The sequence below is a fragment of the Sardina pilchardus genome, chromosome 1, assembly GCF_963854185.1.
Source record: "Sardina pilchardus chromosome 1, fSarPil1.1, whole genome shotgun sequence".
NCBI classification, from domain to species: domain Eukaryota; kingdom Metazoa; phylum Chordata; class Actinopteri; order Clupeiformes; family Clupeidae; genus Sardina; species Sardina pilchardus.
In genome coordinates this window covers 40,165,526-40,189,292 of record NC_084994.1, presented here as the reverse complement: position 1 = coordinate 40,189,292, position 23,767 = coordinate 40,165,526, and the positions used below count along the sequence as shown (strand labels likewise).

Here is a 23,767-nt window from a genome sequence, read left to right as displayed (position 1 = left end):
AGATCACAAACTATACCAATCCATCAGACACCAGGTTTACATCGATTTGTAGCAGAAGGTGTTTGGAAAATGACTTTTTTATACATATTTGGGTGGCTCTTAAAAGAGCCTTTGTAATTCCGGATTTCAAATCATTTAAGCACGCTCCCCACGGATACGACGAGCAAGCTGGATGTCTTTGGGCATGATGGTGACCCTCTTGGCGTGGATGGCGCACAGGTTGGTGTCCTCAAACAGACCGACGAGGTAAGCCTCGCTGGCCTCCTGAAGAGCCATGACTGCAGAGCTCTGGAAGCGCAGATCAGTCTTGAAGTCCTGAGCGATTTCTCTGACCAGACGCTGGAAGGGCAGCTTGCGGATCAGCAACTCAGTGGACTTCTGGTACCGACGGATCTCTCTCAGAGCCACGGTGCCAGGCCTGTAACGGTGAGGCTTCTTCACTCCACCGGTTGCTGGTGCGCTTTTACGCGCAGCCTTGGTGGCGAGCTGCTTCCTCGGAGCCTTGCCTCCGGTAGATTTACGGGCAGTTTGCTTGGTTCTGGCCATTGCTACGGATTCTTCGGATCTGAAGAGTGTGCGCACAAGTGAGGAACGTGGTCTTATAAGGCCTACTGTCTAAGCCTGCCCCCCTGTGTACGTCAGTTAGTCTCCGCTGATTGGTCTTTACCATCCCATCTACTTGGCGCTTGAAATTCAAAATAGAAAGCCCACCCTTTATAGGTGATATAGGCTCTCTCTCTCTCTCTATATATATATATATATCTGTTTATATATAGGCCTAAGTGTTGGTTCACTCTTTACTAAATCTGTTCAGTATGAGTAAAGATTATTTGACGCATTCGACCAGCCAATGTATACTAGTCATATAACATGATATACACTAATCCAGCGAAACACGGAAGTAACACAAAACCGCCATTACTGCGTGCCTGGCTGCTAAGAAATTAGCCCGTTGGTTCCATAGGCGGCTGTTGCAGAAGTTAGCTGTCATTAATACACGTCTTAATACCTTATGGTGTTAATAAATTACCTTCATTGGTAAGTTTTGGTACAGTCTGACATCATTGATCCAATGTTCCCTTTCACCTGACATTTTCATTCATTAGCAGTCCTCTTGTTAGACATTCTCTGACAGGATGTTTTCATTGAAAAGCACAGACAAGTGTCACTCGTCACACTCGCAGGCACGCAGTAATGGCGATATTCAAGATGGCAGCGCCCATAAAGTTCGCGCTGGATTAGTGTATAGAAGCCATCACAACAACTAATATGATGTAATGTACACAAAATAGCATATGAAAGATCTTGTATTTGCTCAATATAAACCTACAAATACATATAAATGACACTTCTAAGTCTGCGTCTTCACCTTGGATTGCGAGGCACCACAAAATCACCACTGCATTGCACGATAAACTAAGTGAAAACTATTTTTTTTATGTGAAAATAAATGAAGCTTTGAACAAGGGAATTACTAAATATGTTACATTAGAAGTGACTTTGTGGTTGACATTTTGGATTAACGTCTGTTTACACAGGAAAGCAGTTGGATTCCAGAAGTATACTCCTTTGATCCGTAGAATAAAAGTGGTCTCTGCATTCATCCCAACAGATTTTCAGGAAAGCAGTTGAATTCTAACTGTTTTTTTTAAGAGTGCGTACGTATACATGACACCACACACACCACGTCAAGTCAATTTGGAATTTGTTTTCATAGACATTTGGGTGGCTCTTAAAAGAGCCTTTGTTTAGGAGACTTGGGGGGAGCTGGTTTACTTGGACTTCTCGGTCTTCTTGGGCAGCAGCACTGCCTGGATGTTAGGCAGCACACCACCCTGAGCGATGGTCACTCCACCAAGCAGTTTGTTCAACTCCTCGTCATTGCGCACAGCCAGCTGCAGATGGCGGGGGATGATACGGGTCTTCTTGTTGTCACGGGCAGCGTTACCGGCCAACTCCAGGATCTCAGCAGTCAGGTACTCGAGCACGGCAGCCAAGTACACCGGTGCACCAGCGCCGACACGCTGGGCATAGTTGCCTTTACGCAGCAGTCTGTGCACACGGCCCACGGGGAACTGAAGCCCAGCCCTGGATGAACGAGTCTTAGCCTTTGCTCTGGCCTTACCACCGGTTTTGCCTCTTCCGCTCATGTTGATGATCGTTGTTGTGTGTTCGCCTGAATACTTAGGGATGATAGTTCTACTAATATATGTACTATTATCCCACAACAGCGCTGGACTACTCAGTGTCTCAGTGGCTGACAAAGGAATGTTGAGAGCCAATCAACGTGCAGTTAGATGCGTGACATCATCTTGAAATCCATTTGGCGCGTATAGCACTTCTGCCTCCCTTTCAGCGCATCATCTTAATCGAAAAAAATCAAGGCATAGTAGAAATGTAATATACCAGTTATTCAGCGAAGTTTTCGACGGTTCAACTCAGTCAACCAACAAGACTTCCTGGGATACTTTGGCACTGGTACATAAAGTTATTATACTTTTAGAAGCTGTTATGCTGCAAGGTTTTGGGTACTTTGTTTCATGTTTGAATGCAACTGTTGCATTGGGAGGAAAGCATGTTGTATATTAAATTACCCATCACAATGCATTTTCAAAATCACCGACCCATTGGGGAATTGCCTACAAACTGCATAATAGCACTCGCTTTTATTGGAATTCCCATCTCGGGTAGCTTAGGCTACTTCATTCGATCTATGACAGAGGAAGGGTTTTGTGGGTTATAGTGAGGAACTGAGTGTGAATGTGTAACTGCAAACATAATTTGCTTTGCCTATCAGGAAACACTGACGGAATAGAAACTTTCAGAGAGCTTGTGGGTGGCTCTTAAAAGAGCCTTTTTGAACACATGGTAAAATAGATCAGAAGAATGTGCACGACATTTACTTCTTCTTAGGTGCAGCCTTTTTGGGCTTGGCAGCTTTAGGCTTGGTAGCTTTGGGTTTGGCCACCTTGGGTTTCGCTGCCTTTGCTTTCTTGGGGCTCTTTGCTGCCTTTTTGGGTGCAGCGGGCTTCTTTGCTTTCTTCGGGCTCTTCGTTGCCTTTTTCGGCGTGGCGGGCTTCTTGGCTGCTTTCTTCGGAGACTTCTTAGCGGCCGCCGGCTTTTTGGCTGCTGCCTTCTTCGGCTTCTTTGCCGCGGCAGGTTTCTTCGCTGCTGGCTTCTTGGCTTTAGGAGCCGCCTTCTTCGCGGGCTTCTTTTCCGCTGCCTTGTTTAGCTTGAAGGAGCCAGAGGCGCCGGTCCCTTTCGTCTGGACCAGAGTTCCCTTAGTGACCAAACTCTTGATGGCTATCTTCACACGAGCGTTGTTCTTCTCTACGTCGTATCCACCAGCCGCCAGTGCTTTCTTCAGCGCAGCCAGAGAGACTCCTTTCTTCTCTTTGGAGGCAGAGATTGCCTTGACGACGAGCTCGCCCACACTTGGGCCAGTTTTCTTGGGTCGGGGTGCCTTCTTCTTGGGCGCCTTTATTGGGGCCGCAGCTGGAGCTGTTTCTGCCATTGTATCGTTTCGGTTTTACGCACACACTTCTCGGGAGACCGGAGAGAATGGATAACCACCACAGAGCTGGTGGGCTGGACTTAACATTAACATGAGAACCATTTAGACTCACTCCGCCACATACGGCCGGGACAGCTCTCGGCAAAGACATCACTTGTGTTTTCTTCATACACTTCTTTGTTAGAAATATGAGTAGCGACACGACATTTGCCAACAAGAAGATGTCTGTAGTGAAGAGCACAGCCTACACGTTAAAAGGAACATATAGGGGCTCATGGTTTCCCTTTATCACTTTAGCAACGAACTGAGAACTTTGGACCTCTGGGTGGAGAGGTTGAAGTCAGAGTTTTGTCAGGAAAACATGCACATAATGGTTATAAAACCGTGCTATACGTTGTCAAAAAAGTGCCAAACACCAAGACACGAGTCTCTGTAACACGTACAAGCAGTGACAATGTGTTTTTTGCAAATGTGTACTTTACAATCAGGTGCTTTTGGGACACTGCAAAACACAGTTGCCAACCACGGAACACACAGATTCATACCACATAAGTCTATTGTAGGACCAAGTTATGGCATGCCATACAACTTAAGTCTTTTTGCTAATACCACTGTTGAGTTTTCAAAGTTTTGTTTGTCCCTGAACTGTTGTTCTTTACACATTTCATATATTGAAATATATGATGTTCGCAGGGAATAACTGCTTCAAGAATGGATGGAGATCAATGATTAACCCTCTTGCTGCATGTGTTAGCGGTCTCTCAAACATCTTAATTTATCATGAGGCTCTATGACTTAGTTAACACAGGGCATCTGAACACACAAAACACATTATGACAACAACAATTTGGGTGTTTTAATTAAGTCCAGAACAACCATGTGTAATCCTAAAATGCCTGGCCATTAAAAATGCATGCATGGGTGCATGCTAAAATCTCCTTCTGTACATTCACACACATACACACCCTCTCTCTCTCTCTCTCAGATTCAGATTCAGATTCAAAGTGCTTTATTGGCATGACAAGGGGTAATCATATTCCCCCTGTGTTGGGCCGTTTTCATTACTCATAGCCAGACCCAAATCTTTCTAGATGTGGTTCTGGATTTCCAGAACGATATGTATGTTTGCCAATCATATATTTTACTTTATTTTTTTTCAATTGCTTACACACAATTTTTAAAACCGAGTTCTTTTTAACCAAATTTAAGCACAGCTGTCCAAACGCCACACCCAGTTTGCATAATTCGTAGATTATTGCAAAATGAAACACTTCAGTCAAAACATACACACTTCAGTCAAAACATATACACATATTTGTAAAAATGCTATTAGTTGTCATTTAACAAACACAGTCCTCAATGATCAGACACTATTGCAGCCAGTTTCACACTGCAGTGATAAATGCAAAACACATTTGTAAAAAGAAAAATTAGGAAATAGCATGTGCTAGATTTTTGCCAAGACATTGTTATGTAAGTGATCATTTAAATGTCCAAAAAATAGTGACAAACCCACAACATTCTTCATGATTAGTTCGACATAGGGAAAGTGTACATAAATAGGTCTATAAACTTGCAATTGCACTGTACAACACAGAAGACTGCTATAGACTGAATATTTCAAGTATTTCTTTACTTACAGTATTTCTAACCTTAATCAGTTACAGTAATCAACCAACAATGAAATCAATTGAACAAATAAAATCTGTAGACAAACAAAAACTACTGCATAAAGTACATTTGACTCTGAAGAGCAACTACTGCAGAAGCAACAAGACTGTATAGCACACTTGAGTGCTGCGTTTTAAATTTTGCACATGTGTGCTTACACACCTGGTGCATGTGATTATCCAATTCGTTCATTAGTGTAGTCATTGGCAATCCGGGGCTTTGCAATGACAAGGAGGTAACCTCACAATCCTTATCTGTGTCTAAGGTGTGGAAATATGTGTAGAGTTTTACAAATCAATGTGTGCAATGTTTTGCAAAAAGGGTGAAGCAGACATTGTGTGCAATGTTGTGCAAATCTGTGGAGGTGTTTTGCTCCTTGGAGTAAAATTTTGCTAATTGTGTGAACAAAAATATTTTAGTGTGTAAACAATCGTAAAAAACTGTACAAATATAGAATATGCATATTGTGACGTGCTTTGCTCATATCTGTGTGTTTGAAATCAAATGACTAGCCTACTTTAATAGGTTGTACAGTATTTCACTTTCTTGAGACCTCTAAGTAGCCTAATTAAATATAATAATGTAAAACATGATTTTACATAATTTGATTTTTTGTAAAGAAAATACTTATGCATAACACAACAATAACACAACAACCGCACAAACACACATATCTCACATAATAGTAAAAATATGGGAATATGAGAAAAGGTGGAAGAGTTAAAAAAAAAACATGTTTAAGCATCAGTGAACAACTGTATAGACTACTTTAAAAGACAGGCGATATCTTTAAATGAGGCCTACACAACAGCCTACAATGCACTCAAATGCCTCACTGATAGTTTCTGTCCATTGCTGATATGAATCTGCACTGTCCATCAACCCATTTGCACTTTAAACTAGCTGATAGTGGCTATGTTACATGTGTGACATCATCATCATATTGATTTCCCCCCCTTTTCTTTCAGTGTAAATTATGCTACAATATGTAGGTCTAGAGAAAAACAAAGTCCACAAATAGGGGAGGTTATTCCAAAATTAAACATGTGATTATTTAGTAGACTACGTTTGTGAGTAACTCAGTATGATGGATGTGAATGTGATGTGCTTGCAAAGTATAGCTTTGAGAGATAATTGTATAGTTTTGACTTAAGTGATCTGGGGATTCTACAACTTTGATGTTGTGTTAATCTGAGTGCAGTTTTTCAAAAGAGAAAAAAAGCTAAATATTCAAGGGAGAGCGAATGCAATATAATGTTTTATTTTTGCCTTTACCTCCTCAACTTTTATACCAATTTATCTTCTTAATATACTTCCTTTCAATTGTGCAGGGCAAAGTTCCTTTAATAACGTATGCCTAATAACTGTGTGCATTGACGTGTCGGTCCGACGGTCCTCGGCACCGGTTTCGTTGAGAGGTGGGGTGTAGCTCGGATGTGGGCGTTGTTTTTTGGTGACGTGTATTCCTCTCCATTCAGTGAAGGGAGGGAACTTGAAGAGGCAGTGCCTAGTAGTCTTCTACAACGTCCTCTGTGTGGAAATTAGAACGGGTTGCGAACCTTTGTGGCACTACATTCGTCAGACGCCCAGTCCGAAGAAATACTCAACATGTCTGGAAGAGGCAAAGGAGGCAAAGGTCTTGGAAAAGGAGGCGCCAAGCGTCACCGCAAAGTTCTTCGTGATAACATCCAGGGTATCACCAAGCCTGCAATTAGGCGTCTAGCTCGCCGTGGTGGTGTGAAGCGTATCTCTGGTCTGATCTACGAAGAGACCCGAGGTGTGTTGAAGGTTTTCCTGGAGAACGTGATTCGTGATGCTGTCACCTACACTGAGCACGCCAAGAGAAAGACCGTGACCGCCATGGATGTCGTCTATGCTCTCAAACGCCAGGGTCGTACTCTGTACGGTTTCGGCGGTTAAATAACAGATCTGTTCCTAGACCTAAACCCAAAGGCCCTTTTAAGAGCCACCCAATTCCTTTCAAAAAGCGGTGTTCTAGTTTGCATAGAGTGGCGAAAATATTAATGAGTAACTGGACTAAATACATACATGGCCAATATCCTTAGCCCTTTATGAGCAAGTTTATAGTGTAGCCTACCCTCCAAATGTAGCCCAATCTTATCATTTTTGCATTCGCCTGCATGTGTAGCTTTCTATAAAAACAGGTTGAACAATTGCCATTAAAACCTGACTGTCACAAAGCGCCATACAAATAAAATACTTGACCTACTTCACTTTCCCAATGCTAAGGTGCGACAACATGAGCGCATGATGACTATCAGGTTTCACCAATTACAAAATAAAAGCGTCCGCCAAATATCTTAAACAAAACTTAAAAAAAAACTGCAAATGCATAAACTTTGTTTATATGTCAGTATCTCCTCAACAAATGTGTAATTAAAAGGGCATTTTCTTAAATCTTGAAAAACATTATTAATCATGAATTGTAACGCCAAATGTAAAACAATTTTGCATAGACTTTGAAGGATTTATTTCATTCAAAAGAAAAAGTGCGGGAAAGGAATCGACATGTAGTATAAACTGATGATCTGGGGGTGGTACTAACCTCTCATTGACTGCGCCCATCGATTCAAAATGACCAACCGTGTTGTGGTATTACGTTTTGGAGGGGAATGCCTGGGCAATCTGGGCGTGTGTGCGTGTGTGTGTGTGTGTGTGAGGTGACACGGTCCTCAATTTACATAGAGCTGTGAATATATACAAGGTGACGATTACCAATATTTACTTTCGATCTGTCTCAGTCGAGAAATCATCATGCCTGATCCAGCCAAGCCTGCCCCAAAGAAGGGCTCCAAGAAAGCAGTGACAAAGACCGCCGGGAAGGGTGGCAAGAAACGCAGAAAGTCCAGGAAGGAGAGTTACGCTATCTACGTATACAAGGTCCTGAAGCAGGTCCACCCTGATACTGGTATCTCTTCGAAGGCCATGGGCATCATGAACTCCTTCGTGAACGACATCTTCGAGCGCATCGCTGGTGAGTCTTCCCGTCTGGCTCACTACAACAAGCGTTCCACCATCTCTTCCAGGGAGATCCAGACCGCAGTGCGTCTGCTTCTGCCCGGTGAGCTGGCCAAGCACGCTGTGTCTGAGGGAACCAAGGCTGTTACCAAATACACCAGCTCCAAGTAAAGCCGAATCATGCTTTAAACCCCAACGGCTCTTTTAAGAGCCACCCACATTTTCTTTAAAAAGCCTTTTCAATATGGACATCAGTAGTTGTACGTTAACCGCTTGAGGTATGACTACAGAAGTACTTTTAAATACAGAATATTTGGGAGAGACCATTATTTATGAACTGCTGATTCAGTTATGGCTGCGTTATGATCCGAATGGTTGTTAGGCGACTGAATAAAACACGCAGCGACGTTTTCTTTTATAGAGATGGGGCACAAATCAGTGGCTCGTGGAAGAATCTCCTCTAGCGAATGAGTACCACTAGTGCACAACTAAAACCGCATGAGGGATGTTGGTCGAATAAACTGCGGTGAAACCTAGAAGTGTAATGAGAAAAAGAAAACTGTGATATCTTGTGGGTGTTAATAAGACGCTGAAGACGGTGATTTATAAACCGAACATTTACTGGAAGTTGCTAGTACAATACGTGTGTTATGCTGAATTGTATCTCACAGCCATAGGCTCACAGCTCGTATAGTATCTCGGAGCTCACTTCCTACTTACTCAAAACACACGTCATGTGACTAAGGGAACCAATCACATTACTGCTATCTCTACACATTAGAAACCCAGTCTATTACAAAAACTGTAGCAGGGATGTGCTGCTGTCCAACCATTATGCCTGGTCACTCATGTCCCTTCTACACTGTTATCATTCGTCTTTGTGACCAATTGTCAGTGTGTCATGTCTCACTATAGCACCAGTTATTGAGGCTGTTTGCAATACATTTTTCAATGAACACCAGGTCCTGTCCAATAACCAGGTGTAGCTTAGAGAGGGAAATTCAATCAAGTAGGTTGGAAAATAGCTTTTTCATATGTTGGTGGCTCTTAAAAGAGCCTTTGCATTTTCGGATACGGACTTCAAAAAATTTAAGCACGCTCCCCACGGATACGGCGAGCCAGCTGGATATCCTTGGGCATGATGGTGACCCTCTTGGCGTGGATGGCGCACAGGTTGGTGTCCTCAAACAGACCGACGAGGTAAGCCTCGCTGGCCTCCTGAAGAGCCATGACTGCAGAGCTCTGGAAGCGCAGATCAGTCTTGAAGTCCTGAGCGATTTCTCTGACCAGACGCTGGAAGGGCAGCTTGCGGATCAGCAGCTCAGTGGACTTCTGGTAACGACGGATTTCTCTCAGAGCGACGGTACCTGGCCTGTAACGGTGAGGCTTCTTCACTCCACCAGTTGCCGGTGCGCTTTTACGCGCAGCCTTGGTGGCGAGCTGTTTCCTCGGAGCCTTACCTCCGGTAGATTTGCGGGCTGTCTGCTTGGTTCTTGCCATGGTTAGAAGAGTATGAACAGATATGCGGAGCGTGGGTCTATAAGGTATGAGACCGCAGCCCACGCCCACTGTTTACGTCAGGCTTTTGGTCTCCGCTGATTGGTCTTTCAAGTTCCCTCCGTATGGCGCCTAAAATTCAAAATACAAAGCGCACCCCACATGCCTGTATCATTGCTTTATTCACTATTCACAAAGCCTTTTCAATAAAAATGTGAAATTCGAAATGAAAAAAAAATCACTTTCATTTACACATTCACAGATTTCAAGCACGGGTACGCTGGCGACTACGCCACTCCGTTCAGCACTGTTTGTATCAATGTTGTGTGTAAAGCGCTTTGGGTTGCATGTGAATTGCGCTATATAAAAACATTACCTTACCTTACAGCATGTAGCCTACAAGCACAAATCGTGACTTTCATGACTCAAGCCTGTATTTGCTCAATTTAGACATTCAAATACCGGTGTTTAGGAAAAGCCAGACTATCCATAGTAATATGCCTATTAACTTGTTTTTATCATCGCTCACTACTTTTATGCTTGTGTGTGTGCAACTGTAGATGAGAATGTGTGGCTTGGATATATCATTGTTTTTAAATGTATTTAATGCTATTTATTGTATTCACCCACTAATCAATTTCGTTTTACTCTCCGCAATGCCAAAATCATTCAGATAATAGTCTTGAGTGGTTAACTTCCATTGATTGTCTTTCCTTTCTTTAGTCATCTGAACTAGGGACTTAGTGGCTGGTACTGTTTTTCGAGTATAAGGGATTGTATTTCAACATTGCTACTCAAATATTTTTTGTAACAGTAGAGATCATGCCAAAAGTGAATTGGAATTTACTTTTCAAGATATTTGGGTGGCTCTTATAAGAGCCTTTTTTTCCAGATTCAAAGGGAGATAGTTTACTTGGATTTCTCAGTCTTCTTGGGCAGCAGCACAGCCTGGATGTTGGGCAGCACACCACCCTGAGCGATGGTCACTCCGCCGAGCAACTTGTTCAACTCCTCGTCGTTACGCACAGCCAGCTGCAGATGGCGGGGGATGATACGAGTCTTCTTGTTGTCACGGGCTGCGTTGCCGGCCAACTCCAGGATCTCAGCAGTCAAGTACTCGAGCACGGCAGCCAAGTAGACCGGTGCACCAGCACCCACACGCTGGGCATAATTGCCTTTACGCAGCAGCCTGTGCACGCGGCCCACGGGGAACTGCAGTCCAGCCCTGGATGACCTAGTCTTGGCCTTTGCTCTGGCCTTGCCACCGGTTTTACTTTTTTTTTTTTTTTTTTTTTTCATTCAATCAGAACGGGATCATAAAGAGAATAAAATCACTATCTCAAATCAACCATTCATCATTTTGATTTTTTTTTTCATTTAAACCAATGGCAATTCCTTTTTTTTCTTTTTTTTTCTTTTTTTTTTGTAGTAAAAAACATGAAGACACATGAATATAGAAATAACACTCACCATACTACTATCACCAATATCACCACAAAAACATTTAAAACACTGTTACACTCATACAAGTACACACAGAGAATTTACAAAGTTAAGGTATCCCAAGGTATATCTAAACCTCTCTTGATATCAAGAGTTTTCCTACGTTTTAATTCTTTGATTAATTGTTTACAAACCATCTGGCTGGAGACATATATGTGATCAATTGTCATTCGACATCTAGTTTTCCAGATTTGTGCGTTTACTAAAAAAATGATTTGTTTGTACAATTTCTTTTGTTTGTTTGATATATTTCCTTGAATTTCACCAAAAAATATTGTTTTGCTGTCTAATACAATCTGTACACCAATTGAGACAATTTCCCCCCAAATTTCTTTTGATCTTTTACAGTCTAGTAATAAATGTTCGAGAGTTTCCTCTTCACCACAATTTGTCATTGGGCACTCTGTGGTGGTTACATAGCAGCTCCACCTCACCACTGCTCTAACAGGTAACCTCCTTACAGAAATCAACCAGGCTGTATCTCTAATTCTCTCTGGTAAATTTTTTGACCATACAAATTTGGCAAATTTCTCACATTCTTTTAAATTCATATCTCTGTAGTTAATTAAACCTCCATACAAGGATTCAATGACACTATTGTATATATCTTTTACTGGTAGATTATGCCAATTTAAATGACTAAATTTGTTCATAAAATCTCCAAATATAATCTTATAATATGGTACATTAATCCTTTGTTTTCCCTTCTTTTTACTCCACTCTGCAGGGTTGGCCCATGGTGCTTTCTTCATCAATGCTCGACAAACATATGCACATAATTTGACTTTTAAATAAAGACCTATACATATTGCTCCAAGTCCTCCGTATTTTCGTGGTTTGTACATTAATTCTCTCTTTGTTACTTCTCGTGTTGAAGACCATATTAGTTTAGTGCATTCACGCTCTATCTTTTGAATATTCTTATCCGAAGGTGGAAAAATTATGCTTAAAAAGGATAATTTGGATACAATGTATATCTTAATTAGATCAATCCTTGTCTTGTAAGTTGTACTTTTGTTGGTCCATTTTTCAATTTCTTCCTTAACTTCATCCTCTTTCTTCTTCCAATTATTTTCTGCGCTGTTTTGATTACTAAAAAATATTCCTAAAATCTTAATTTCTTCCTTTACATGAACATTTATTGGAAATTTCGTTTCAGGTCGACCAATCCATACAGCTTCTGTTTTTGCATCATTTAATTTAGCTCCAGATACATCTTCATACTTTTTAAAATGCTTATTTATTATATCCATTTCCTTTTGAGATGTAACTAGGACCGTCAGATCATCAGCATATGCTAGTATCTTAATTTTGGTTTTAGGGTTTAAATCCACCCCATTCAGCTGGGTATCTTGCTTAATATTTCTTATTAGAGGGCTGATTGCAATTATATACAAAGCTGCACTAAGTGGGCAGCCTTGTTTTACTCCTCTATTAATCAAGAAGGGGTCTGTTAATTCGCCATTAATCTTTACTTGTACTACTGTTGTATGGTACAGAAGTTTTATTAGATTAATAAAACTCTCTGGCAAACCAAACCATCCCAACACTTTCCATACATACTCTCTAGATATAAAATCAAAAGCCTTTTTTTGATCTAAGCCTACAATATAAAAGCCCCCACTTGATCTCCCATCACAGATCTCTCTTAGTGTGCTTAGATTATCCCATATATTGCGGCCTCTAATTGCACATGTTTGTTCCTCTTCGATATTTTGCAATAATGGTTCAAGCCTTTTCATTATTATTTTGGCAAAGATCTTATAATCCACATTCATTATAGTCAGATGCCTATAGTTGTTAATGTCTGACTTGTCTCCTTTCTTATATAAAAGGGACATAGTGCCATGATAGAACGACTGATGTAATTGTCCGGATGTAATGCCTTCATTGAAGACTTTCTTCAGGATTCCTGTCAGTGTGTTGAAAGACGATTGATAAAATTCAACTGGGAATCCATCAGGACCAGAAGTCTTACCTTTATTAAGGCAGTTGATGGCACTCTCTACTTCCACAGAGGAAATCGGATTTACAAGTTGCTCCTGCAGAGGATTTCTCACGATGGCTTTTCTTCCTAAGAACGTAGACACTTCATCTCTGTTGATAGTAATTGAGCCATACATGTCTTCTAGTTGGGCTTTTGTTTCGAACTTGATTTCATCAATTAAATGTGCATATCCATTCGGAGTTTTTATTTTTTCAATCCAGTTTTGTTCCTTTCTCTTTTTAAAATTATCCAATAACGAGTGTATGGTAGGTGTAGATTCATAAATATGACCAGTATACATTTTCAAATTAGTTTTGGATTCTTCATTGAATGTATCCAATTTTTCTTTTATCTGTTCTAATTCATATTCATTGTCCTTGTTTGATTTCAGTTCAATATATCTCCTTGTTAAATCTCGATATTGATTGTCTTTTTCTTGATTTAAAACTTTACATCTGACTTGAAAGAAACTTCGTAGACGAATTTTTACTGCTTCCCAGAAACTGCATTCTTGTTTCCAGAGAGGACGTAAGTGTTCCAAATTTTCAAATTCCTTCTGAAGAGCATCTATGATCGAATCTTCTTTTAAGCATCGAGTGTTCAATTTCCATAATTTCTGGTAATTCCGTTTCTCAAGTTGACATTTCGCAATCACAGCTAAATGATCAGAGTCCACTATGTATTTGGTCTCATAGGACTTAATAGAAAATTGGTTAGATACATAGATTCTGTCGATCCGAGTTTTTGTGTTTGGATCTATCCTTGTATAACCTACCTGAGTGGGATAAATTACTCGGAAACAGTCTCTTAAGTCCATGTTTTTACACACATCACGGAGAACCTTTCCTTCTTTGGTTAATTTAAAGGGTTTACTTGATATTCTATCATTCTCTTCGGTCACTGCATTAAAATCTCCACATATGATAACATTATAGCCCACCATACAAAGGGTTTGTAGCTGTTTAAATATCGATATTTTCTTGTGTTTCTCAGGTGAAGTGTAGATATTAATCACTCGGATTTTTTTTCCTTTGAAGAAAAAATCAACTAAAAGAAGTCTACCTGGGATTACCTGTCTTATTTTAACAATATCGATATTCTTTGATTTTAATAGAATGCCTACACCATCTGCTCTATCATCGCCATAGGAGACAATGCAGTGACCATGTGACCATTCTGCTTGAATATTTTGAATGTCATTATCGTTTGTTATTCGCAGTTCCTGCACACACGAAATGTCAATGTTTTGCTGCTTCAGGGATTGTATTTTCTTTTTCATATTTGCTGCAGTCTTAACTCCACGTACGTTGCAGGATAATATAGATAAAAACATTGATAGATAAAATGGTTCAAGTTGATTCTGGTTCATCAACTGAACTGGTTTGGTCTTTTTTCTTTTTACTTTGAGGTGGTGTAAGAGACATTTGTCTTTTCTTTTTTGGATCAGATGTCGTCGAATCGCTCGCTGGGCTTATTTGTAAGGGAGGGAATTCGGCATCGTACATTTGTTCTTGTGGACTTTTAGGAGGCCCGCTCCCTTCCTTCACCGGTCTCTGTTGGTCTGCGCTCACCTGGGTATCCATCACCACAGAAGTATCCAGTACAGGGGGATCATTACTCTCCGATCTTTCTTCAGATTCGTCCTCCTTAGAATCTTCTGTTGATTCGCTCTCGGATTCGGACTCCTCGGCAACAGTACCAGATCCGAAGCTAGACTCACTGGCACTTTCAAAATGCTCTTCCTGTGCCTTTTCTCCCTGATTCTCATTTGCTTCGTTTTCTTTAGGTTGATGTTCACTAGGGCCATCCATTTCAGTTTGTTGTGGTGGTAAAGGCGCCGAGTGTGCTATAGGCGCTGTAGCTGACGCTGAATGGTCAATTGGAGAGTGGGGAAGCAATAAAATATTTTAAACAAATTCATTATATATTGTATGTAAGAGTTGGGTCGTTGTATTATGTATGTATCATGTATGTATTTTGATAAGGAAGAATGAATTCATAATGTGTGATGTTCTTAATTGGGAAGGTGTGTTTCATGTGACCTTTGCTTATTTGACCCGGACGCATTAGCGTTCGCCATGGACTAAACAATGGACTAAGTATGAGACCGCATGAATGCGAATTTCAAGTGTCGAATTCTACTGCTGGTTATCAGGCGCACACGGTAATGAACTGTTTTATGTATATGTATAATTTTAAGGATTAAGTATGTGTTGCTTTTTGTGATGTTATGTGTAAAATTGTTTTGTATGTTTGTCCGTTTGTTTGTCCTAGTTTTCACGGTGTTCCAACGACAAAATAAATGGATATTGGACATCAGTACGAGACGTGGAGTCACTGATTTTAAGCTATAGCCAGTGGGTAGTTACAGTGAAAACGTGCCTGAATGTGGAAAGCTAGGCCGTCGGAAACGTCCTAGGCTACCTCCGTCCTACCGCGAGGCCTGCCCTGCTCCGCTTCTGTGACGAAGCCCACCAAGCTCAACGTGCCCCCTTGCTGCGCTGCTCCTGGACCTTCGTAAAAGACTTGGCTGCTCCTCGTGGTGAACTACAGACTATCGCACTCGTTACACCCTGCTCTCGTGGATTACGGACTGTGTTCACTCGTGGTACACTACAAGCTTCATCGTCTGCGTTTACTCATCGGACTCTCAAGTTCAGCGCGCCGCTGTCCTACAGCTGCGGTGGGAGTCTCCTCTACTAACAACAGGCGTTGCCGTGGATTTCCAGGTCTGTGTCTTACAAAAATGCAACTTTGATAAAAAAAGATTTATGGTGTCTTAAAAAAGTGATACGAACTGAAAATAAGAACTTAAATGTCAATGCTCTTATTACAACTGCTTCTTGATTGCTGTGAAGATTTACATTGTGAATGAATACGTTTTCTTTGTTTAATGTTGGTACAAATTATGTTGTCATTCCAGTAGCCTGCTATGGTTGAATGTGGAGGTATTGGTTCAATATTATTCAATCTAAGAGTACTTTGCTGACATTTACTGTTTTATTGCACGTTTAGTTTACATTTAAGTGTCTGTTACAATTTTATGAGAAGTCTAGTCATTTCAAATTTTAAAGTTGTAAAATGTCAGTACAAGGTGAATCAACGTCTCAGGATGGTGAACTAGTAGGACAAAATGATTCCCCATTAGTTGAAGACATAATAATTAACCCTGAGATTGTACCAGAAAGTGAGAATGTAGATGGTGTTGTGAGGGATCGCCATGTATCTTGCACATCATGCACAGCAAAATCTGAAGCAAGGCAAAAGGAGCTCAATTTAGCTTTAGCTAAAACAAATGATGAAACCAGGAAATCAGTCCGTGAGAAACGTCTGACCCCAAAGATGCAAGAATTGAAAGAGCAGGAACATTGTCAAAGGGAGAGAAGATTTACGTCTGCTTATGAAAAATGGAAAATTGAAGTCCGAAATGTTCGTTCCAACTTAAAACAACAATGCTCAGAGAGGGATCTGTGTGATATGATGGATATTGTTGAGAAGCAAGAATCTGCATTGAAGGATTTATATAATGATGTGCGAGACCAGGCACCACCAAACCAAGATATCAGGAGGAGAATTGATGCATGTGTTGCGGTGACTGCAGACCTATTTAAATTAATGAATGTTCGTTTAGCAGAAGATGACATTGATTTTGAACCTGAGGCAGAGAAGGCAAGATTACGCATGCTGCTTGATAACAAATATGCTAGGTCCATATTTGGATCTACAGTTTCTAGAGCCACAGTTGTTAGTCATCACTCCAACCCTTTATCAGAGCCAGAAAGCATTTCCATCAGAAGGGCAGAGATTGCCGCAGAATTGGCGGCAAGGAAAGCGAAAGCTGAAATGGATGAAGAAATTGAGATACAGCGGCAACAACTGAAAAAGCTTGAAAATCGTAGAGACATCGAGATTATGGAAGCCAAGCTAAAAGTATATACAGAAGAAGAGTCAAAGGCCAAAAGTGTGCAATGTAGTCAAGCATGTAGTGATATAATTGATTCCAGTCTGCCTGTCAATAATAAATCTCGTCAGCAAGAGCCAAAGGTTAAAAGTGTGCAAGGTCGTCAAACACACGATACAGCTGAACCTAGTCCGCTTGCCAGTACGAAGTCAAGTCTGCAAGAGCAAGTCACAAAAAATGAAACCTCTTTATTACAAGCACTCAAAGAGTCAATGTCTTTAACACGTCTTCCTGTTCCAGAACCCTCCGTATTTTCTGGGGACCCTCTTAAGTTTATTGAATGGAGTACAAGCTTCAAGGCTCTTATAGAAAGACGGTGCTCGGACCCAGCGGATAGACTGTTCTATTTACAGAAATATATTACTGGCGATGCAAAATCGGCTCTGGAAGGCAGTTTTTACCGGAAAGATGATCAGGCCTATCAACAAGCGTGGGATAAGTTAAATGAAAGATATGGTCACTCCTTTGTGACGCAGCGCGCCTTCAGAGAAAGGCTTAATAGATGGACAAAAATTGGTGCAAAGGAGTATATTAAGTTAAGAGAATTTAGTGACTTCTTGCAGTCATGCAGGGATGCTATGCCTCATGTTAAAGGTCTTCAAGTGCTAAATGATTGTGAAGAAAACCAAAGGATGCTGGCCAAACTCCCTGACTGGGTGACGAGTAGATGGAACCGCCGTGTGACCGAGCACTTGGACCAAGCCAAGGAATATCCTGACTTCAGCGAGTTTGCATCATTCATCTCCAGGGAGGCACGCATAGCATGCAACCCGGTATCATCACTGTACGCTTTAAAGATGTCTGATGAAAGGCTGTCAAGAGAAACCAAACAGTCATGTGCAAATACATTCGTCACCAATGTTAAGGCTTCAGATGCAGCGTGTGCTACTGTTGACTCAAATGATGCCAATGACTTTGGAGATTTGAGGGAATGTAAGACCTCTCAGACAAATGATCCTAGTTTCATCAAATGTGTGTGTTGTGGAGAAAGCCACTCCATACATAAATGTCAAAAATTGATAGAAAGATCTACAGATGAAAGGAAAAGGTTTGTCTTTGACAATAAACTGTGCTTTGCATGCTTGAGGAGGGGACATATTTCCAAGGACTGCAGAAACCGAGCCACTTGTGCATTATGCAAGAGACGTCACCCAACCCTTTTGCATGAAGAACGTCCCGTAGCAGACAATCTAGCTTTAAGAGTCTCGCAAGATGAAGGCGCTTCCACATCATGCTGTGTGAATGGGGGAGGAGGGGGTAGTACCTCTATGATTGTTCCAGTCTGGCTCTCATCACATCATACAGAGTCTGAAATCTTGGTGTATGCCTTATTAGATACACAAAGCAGCCATACATTTGTTAATCAGGAAATCTGTGAAGTGTTGCATGCAGTAAGGGAGCCTGTCAAATTAAAACTTTCCACCATGATGGAAAAGGAAGCGATTGTGTCGAGCCAAAGAGTTGAAGGACTCAAAGTTAGAGGATTCTCCTCAAAAGACTCTATTAATTTGCCCCCTGCTTATTCAAATGACTTTATTCCTCTTGAACGTGCACATATCCCCACCTGTGAAACCGCTAGAAACTGGACACATCTTGCAGCCATAGCTGATGAAATGCCCATGTTGATGGATTGTGGTGTTGGGCTCTTAATTGGTTATGATTGCTCCAGAGCACTGGCGCCTCGGCAAGTCATCACTGGTGGCGACTACGAGCCTTACGCAATTAGAACTGATCTGGGCTGGAGTGTTGTAGGGAGTACATCGCAAGTTGTGAACTCTAAGGATGTAACCGGCCTGTGCCACAGAGTGTCAGTCAGAGAACTCCCTTCGATAGCGCCATCTGCTGCCATTAAAGTGCTAGAGATGGACTTTGCAGATACCAGACCAGGTGAAAGGAGCATATCTCAGGAGGACATCCAGTTCCGGGAGATTCTAAAGGGAGGTATCCATCAAAATGATTGCGGCCACCTAGAGATGCCCCTTCCCTTTGCAGCAAGATCCTTCCTACCAGACAATAAAAAACTTGCACAAGTTCGTCTAAAGCACCTTAAGAGGAAACCGGATAGAGACGTTAAGTTCAAACATGACTATGTGAAATTCATGGAAGGTGTTTTCAAGGATAATGATGCAGAAAGAGCAGAGTTGCAACCAGAAGCAGGACGTGTGTGGTATATTCCACACCAAGGGGTCTACCACCCGAAGAAACCAAGGAACATCAGAGCTAGTGGTGGGAGAGAAGGAAGGCTTCATACACACTTATCCAGCTTGCACCAGCTTGACCCTTTCCTGCAAGATGGGATATTGAGGGTGGGAGGACAACAGAGAAGAGCATCTGCTCCACTTGAAGTGAGAGACCCTGCAATCCTTCCTAGAGATGCATCCAAGGTAGAGGGCAGACCCTTAATGAATTAAGAGCTAATGCCTCAAGCATTGAACGCCTTATTCAAAGCTGGTGGTTCTTAAGTTAAGTTAAAAGTTAGGTTAAAAGTTAAGATCCCTTTTCATAGACTGAGCGAGTGTCTTATTCTACATACATGCCTTATCAATAAAACTATTAAATCACTGACGTTTGTAGTTGCATAGTAATGTCATGTCAGTTTTAACCAAGGAGCATAGGGAACATGCATTATTGGTTTAGTGAATCTTGTAGTCCCAATGTCCCGTGCTATGAGCCCTTGCCTGGAAATTACCATTGATATGCAATTAATAGGTAATTTGGTGGGAGTGTAGCTGACGCTGAATGGTCAATTGGAGAGTGGGGAAGCAATAAAATATTTTAAACAAATTCATTATATATTGTATGTAAGAGTTGGGTCGTTGTATTATGTATGTATCATGTATGTATTTTGATAAGGAAGAATGAATTCATAATGTGTAATGTTCTTAATTGGGAAGGTGTGTTTCATGTGACCTTTGCTTATTTGACCCGGACGCATTAGCGTTCGCCATGGACTAAACAATGGACTAAGTATGAGACCGCATGAATGCGAATTTCAAGTGTCGAATTCTACTGCTGGTTATCAGGCGCACACGGTAATGAACTGTTTTATGTATATGTATAATTTTAAGGATTAAGTATGTGTTGCTTTTTGTGATGTTATGTGTAAAATTGTTTTGTATGTTTGTCCGTTTGTTTGTCCTAGTTTTCACGGTGTTCCAACGACAAAATAAATGGATATTGGACATCAGTACGAGACGTGGAGTCACTGATTTTAAGCTATAGCCAGTGGGTAGTTACAGGCGCCACAATGGGATTAGGCTTTTTAAAACGATTAGCATATGATTTCGGGCATTTGAAGTACGTGTGATTGTTCTCACCACACAACGTGCAGACACTTTCACGGACGCACACACTAGCTTTATGTCCGCACTGGCCACATTTCCAGCATCCACCGGTTTTACCTCTTCCGCTCATGATTACAGTTAACCCTGAGAGTTCGTCTACAGTACTTCGTAACTGGTTGTCCTGTCGCTATATGTAATGCCAGCTCGGGGTAACTAAGTGCCTCAGTGGCTGAGAAAAGAATGCTGAGAGCCAATCAGCGTGTATTTCGCTGCCTTACGTCAATTCAGTTTCATTTGGCACTTTCACCTCCCTATCAGCACATGTCTCTATTCATTACATTTAATACGTGATATATAGTAGAGAAGAAGCCTAATAAACTAAATTGAATTATATCAACGTTTCCGGATAAGAAGTTCAATATGGACTGTGGGTGAATATATAATTATGAATACATTTTATTCAGGGGGTGTCCTAGCTCCAGCTGCAATGGTGGCTGGGATCATTGGTCGCACCCAGTGTAAGGCTGGGATTATACTTGCCGTTAGACCAAGCGTAAGCGTATGCGCCCGTGTGCGACCTGCTGTGCCCTGTGTACAGACTCGCTGCAGCATTACGCACCTTACTGGAGGTCTTCACCAGGGGGAGACTAGCCTAATATCAGATGTGGATGTGGCCATGTGCCATTGTTTACTCTCATGATTGCCCCCAGCTTTGATGTCGATAATGCATCTTGCAGTCACTTTGTTTTGGCAATGATCGCCCCCTACTTTCTTGTCAGTATTGCATCTCGCGGACGCGTCGTGTTCGCTTGCGACGACGTGCACGACCGACGCACCAAACGACCGCAAAATACGCGAGGCAGCCATGATGCGTACACAAACGCGTTGTCTACAGCAAGTCTAAACGTGCCTTAATGGGGAGTGCTGGTGGACAGGAGTGCGCGTCCTAGAAAGGTAGTCTGATAATACCGTTTTTCTCAAATGCTAAAACACAAATGCCAATCCTCTAAACCAAATGACCAGTTGTCTAAACACATTTACTAAATCTAGCCACAATTTTTCAATACCATAAACACATTTCACATGAAGACACAATTCACAAAATACAATCCTCCGTTCTCATAAATCTAAGCACATTTTTCCTTGCTAAAACACATGTTGCAAAACATATTATCAAATCAAAGCTCATGTGATGCAAAATGCTTGCCACAGTCAGCAATAACTGAACACAATGAACACACCTGGCGTCATTCATTACACATAACGACTCAAAAATGAAGACACGTTTTGCTAATGCGCACAGTGACTGTGGTGTGTGTGTGTGTGTGTGTGTGTGTGTGTGTGTATGTGTGTGAATGAAGAAAATAAAAGAACTTCACACCCTGATCACGTTTTCAAGAGTACTGTGTACTTGGAGAATTTCCTGTACTCTTCATATGAAACTCACAACTCTAAATGAAGAGCTCTTTTCCAAAACGCTATACAACCATTTTATAGACATTACTGTACTGTAACAAATCGTGTTACTGTATTTACAGTAATTGTGTGTTTCAGGTAATAAAAAATGCAATTGTTTTTTTTATTGAGTAAAGATAAATTACTGTAACTAAACATAACCCAATACAGTTTCACTGAGATTACTTGAAAAACAAAATTTATATATTTATGAAAATGTATATATTTATGAAAATTCATTAGTAAAATGGTGGATATAGCGTTTTGGAAAAGAACTCTTCAAATGCCTAATCATCTGCAGAGATCTAAGAAGATCCATTACTCTAAAGTGTTTTTTTAAAAAAATGCATTGGCAGTTATGAAACAAAGAACCTTCTCACAAATTGAGCATTGTGTTTTCAATTGTTTTGCTGTAGTGTGTAATGATGTGTATAGTGTTTAGATTTTTGAAAGCTTCGAGCTGCTATTTTGGTGTGAAACTTTGAGTTTTGAAGTGAGAAGGTGTGGTTGTGCTTATGTAGCTTTAGAAAAGGGTATTGTGTTTAGACATTGGGGAACATGGAGGAAACCTTTGTGAAATGTGTTTTAGCATTTGAGAAAAACTGTAATATGTCTTCATTTGAGTCTAATTGAATGTGTTATCTTGACCGTAGTTATTAATGACTTAATAACCTTATAAGCTATGTGACACAATCTCTCATAGCTGTAGGTGTAACAGAGGTCGTCTCTCCCCTCCCTCGATCACTCTGCGTTGTGTGTTAATGGACGGACGCCACAACCAACTGGAACTTTTGTTGTTTTAATTTTTATTGCTGAGATGTCGGAAAAGAAAGCATAAATCAGGCATGGAGCGAGCAAGGCGCATCACAGCTCCTCTGCCTCAGGATAGTTGAAAAAGAGCCGCACGACAAACAATTACAGTTGCACGGCAGTGTTAGCCTGGGTTTTCCCATACTGCCTTGCGCGGTGATTTCAATCCCGCTGCTAAGCCAGTCTGGAAACTAACGCCCAAATGTTCGCCTGATGTTGGCGAACCAATCACAGAACATCCGAGAAGTTTCCGTTGCCTTCTTGCGTCTACATTCGACGCCAAAGGATTTACGGCAGCCCTTAGCGTTGCATACGAACGCACAGCTCCTGCCAAACAGGTCAGGTAAACCACTCAGTACACCACATGTCACAGCTACTGTCGTAGCACGCTAACCAGCCTACTACACCTGCAGACCGCTAACCGGCTGCAGCGAAAGGACAAATTAATTTAAACGTAATGTGTGCATGGTCGGCACACATTAAAACGCATGTCTTCTTACAGTATGTCTCATGCATATTATACAACACATTATGAATGCATGACAGAAAATCATAAAACAAAAGACAACGCACATTTCAATAAGACACATACCTCTGCCTCAGGATAGTTGCAACAAAGACAGAGGAGGGGGCTACATGGAACCTTAAAGGGGTCTCCAACGCGGGAACCAACTTCTGCCACACCCAAGCCACACCCCCCTACTACCTACTGTACCCCAGAGGCGTGGGAAACTGCAAGATTGCATCGAATATGCAGGGAAACAGTGGGGAAATTCAGGGAAACATAACCAACCCTGCTACATAGGCCTACTCAGCCTACTCTAAATCTTGTTGCAGTGTAGCAGCAACAAGATGTAGAGGCGGGTGTGGGCGGATGTCCATTGAGTGCGCACGAGAGCGGGCCAATGAGAATTCGTTTACTTCTTGGTAAAGTTGCACAAAGTGTGTGTGTGTGTGTGTGTATGTGTGTGTGTGTGTGTGTGTGTGTGTGTGTGTGTGTGTGTGTGTGTGTGTGTGTGTGTGTGTGTGTGTGTCTTCTGTGCGTCATTGTGTTCACGATTGTGAATGTTTTGTTTGGATTAAATGTGCATGTCGAGGGGCTGGTG

The 23,767-nt window shown here is 41.4% G+C and overlaps 7 protein-coding genes across 7 annotated transcripts; 2 read left to right on the top strand and 5 right to left on the bottom strand.

Annotated features, from left to right (window-relative positions):
• Window positions 1–125: 125 nt before the first annotated feature.
• On the bottom strand, window positions 126–1,670 carry LOC134078843 (histone H3-like). Its single transcript, XM_062535002.1, has 2 exons — window positions 1,663–1,670; window positions 126–565 (listed from the first exon to the last, which is right to left on the bottom strand). Exons 1-2 carry the CDS (start codon window positions 1,668–1,670, stop codon window positions 136–138), a joined length of 438 nt encoding a protein of 145 aa, XP_062390986.1. The 3' UTR covers window positions 126–135.
• LOC134091745 (histone H2A) lies at window positions 1,659–2,161 on the bottom strand. Its single transcript, XM_062544382.1, has one exon. It carries the CDS (start codon window positions 2,148–2,150, stop codon window positions 1,773–1,775), a length of 378 nt encoding a protein of 125 aa, XP_062400366.1. The 5' UTR covers window positions 2,151–2,161; the 3' UTR covers window positions 1,659–1,772.
• A 589-nt stretch (window positions 2,162–2,750) lies between these two features.
• On the bottom strand, window positions 2,751–3,527 carry LOC134091508 (histone H1-like). The gene has a single exon (XM_062544334.1). The coding sequence runs from the start codon at window positions 3,512–3,514 to the stop codon at window positions 2,900–2,902; it is 615 nt and encodes a 204-aa protein (XP_062400318.1). The 5' UTR covers window positions 3,515–3,527; the 3' UTR covers window positions 2,751–2,899.
• Window positions 3,528–6,774: 3,247 nt separating this feature from the next.
• Window positions 6,775–7,407, top strand: LOC134091948 (histone H4). Its single transcript, XM_062544705.1, has one exon. It carries the CDS (start codon window positions 6,794–6,796, stop codon window positions 7,103–7,105), a length of 312 nt encoding a protein of 103 aa, XP_062400689.1. The 5' UTR covers window positions 6,775–6,793; the 3' UTR covers window positions 7,106–7,407.
• A 548-nt stretch (window positions 7,408–7,955) lies between these two features.
• Window positions 7,956–8,353, top strand: LOC134091880 (histone H2B-like). Its single transcript, XM_062544593.1, has one exon. It carries the CDS (start codon window positions 7,961–7,963, stop codon window positions 8,333–8,335), a length of 375 nt encoding a protein of 124 aa, XP_062400577.1. The 5' UTR covers window positions 7,956–7,960; the 3' UTR covers window positions 8,336–8,353.
• A 900-nt stretch (window positions 8,354–9,253) lies between these two features.
• On the bottom strand, window positions 9,254–9,667 carry LOC134092044 (histone H3). Its single transcript, XM_062544850.1, has one exon. The coding sequence runs from the start codon at window positions 9,662–9,664 to the stop codon at window positions 9,254–9,256; it is 411 nt and encodes a 136-aa protein (XP_062400834.1). The 5' UTR covers window positions 9,665–9,667.
• An 891-nt stretch (window positions 9,668–10,558) lies between these two features.
• On the bottom strand, window positions 10,559–14,962 carry LOC134078834 (histone H2A-like). Its single transcript, XM_062534990.1, has 2 exons — window positions 14,655–14,962; window positions 10,559–10,934 (listed from the first exon to the last, which is right to left on the bottom strand). Exons 1-2 carry the CDS (start codon window positions 14,960–14,962, stop codon window positions 10,571–10,573), a joined length of 672 nt encoding a protein of 223 aa, XP_062390974.1. The 3' UTR covers window positions 10,559–10,570.
• Between the last annotated feature and the right edge of the window lie 8,805 nt (window positions 14,963–23,767).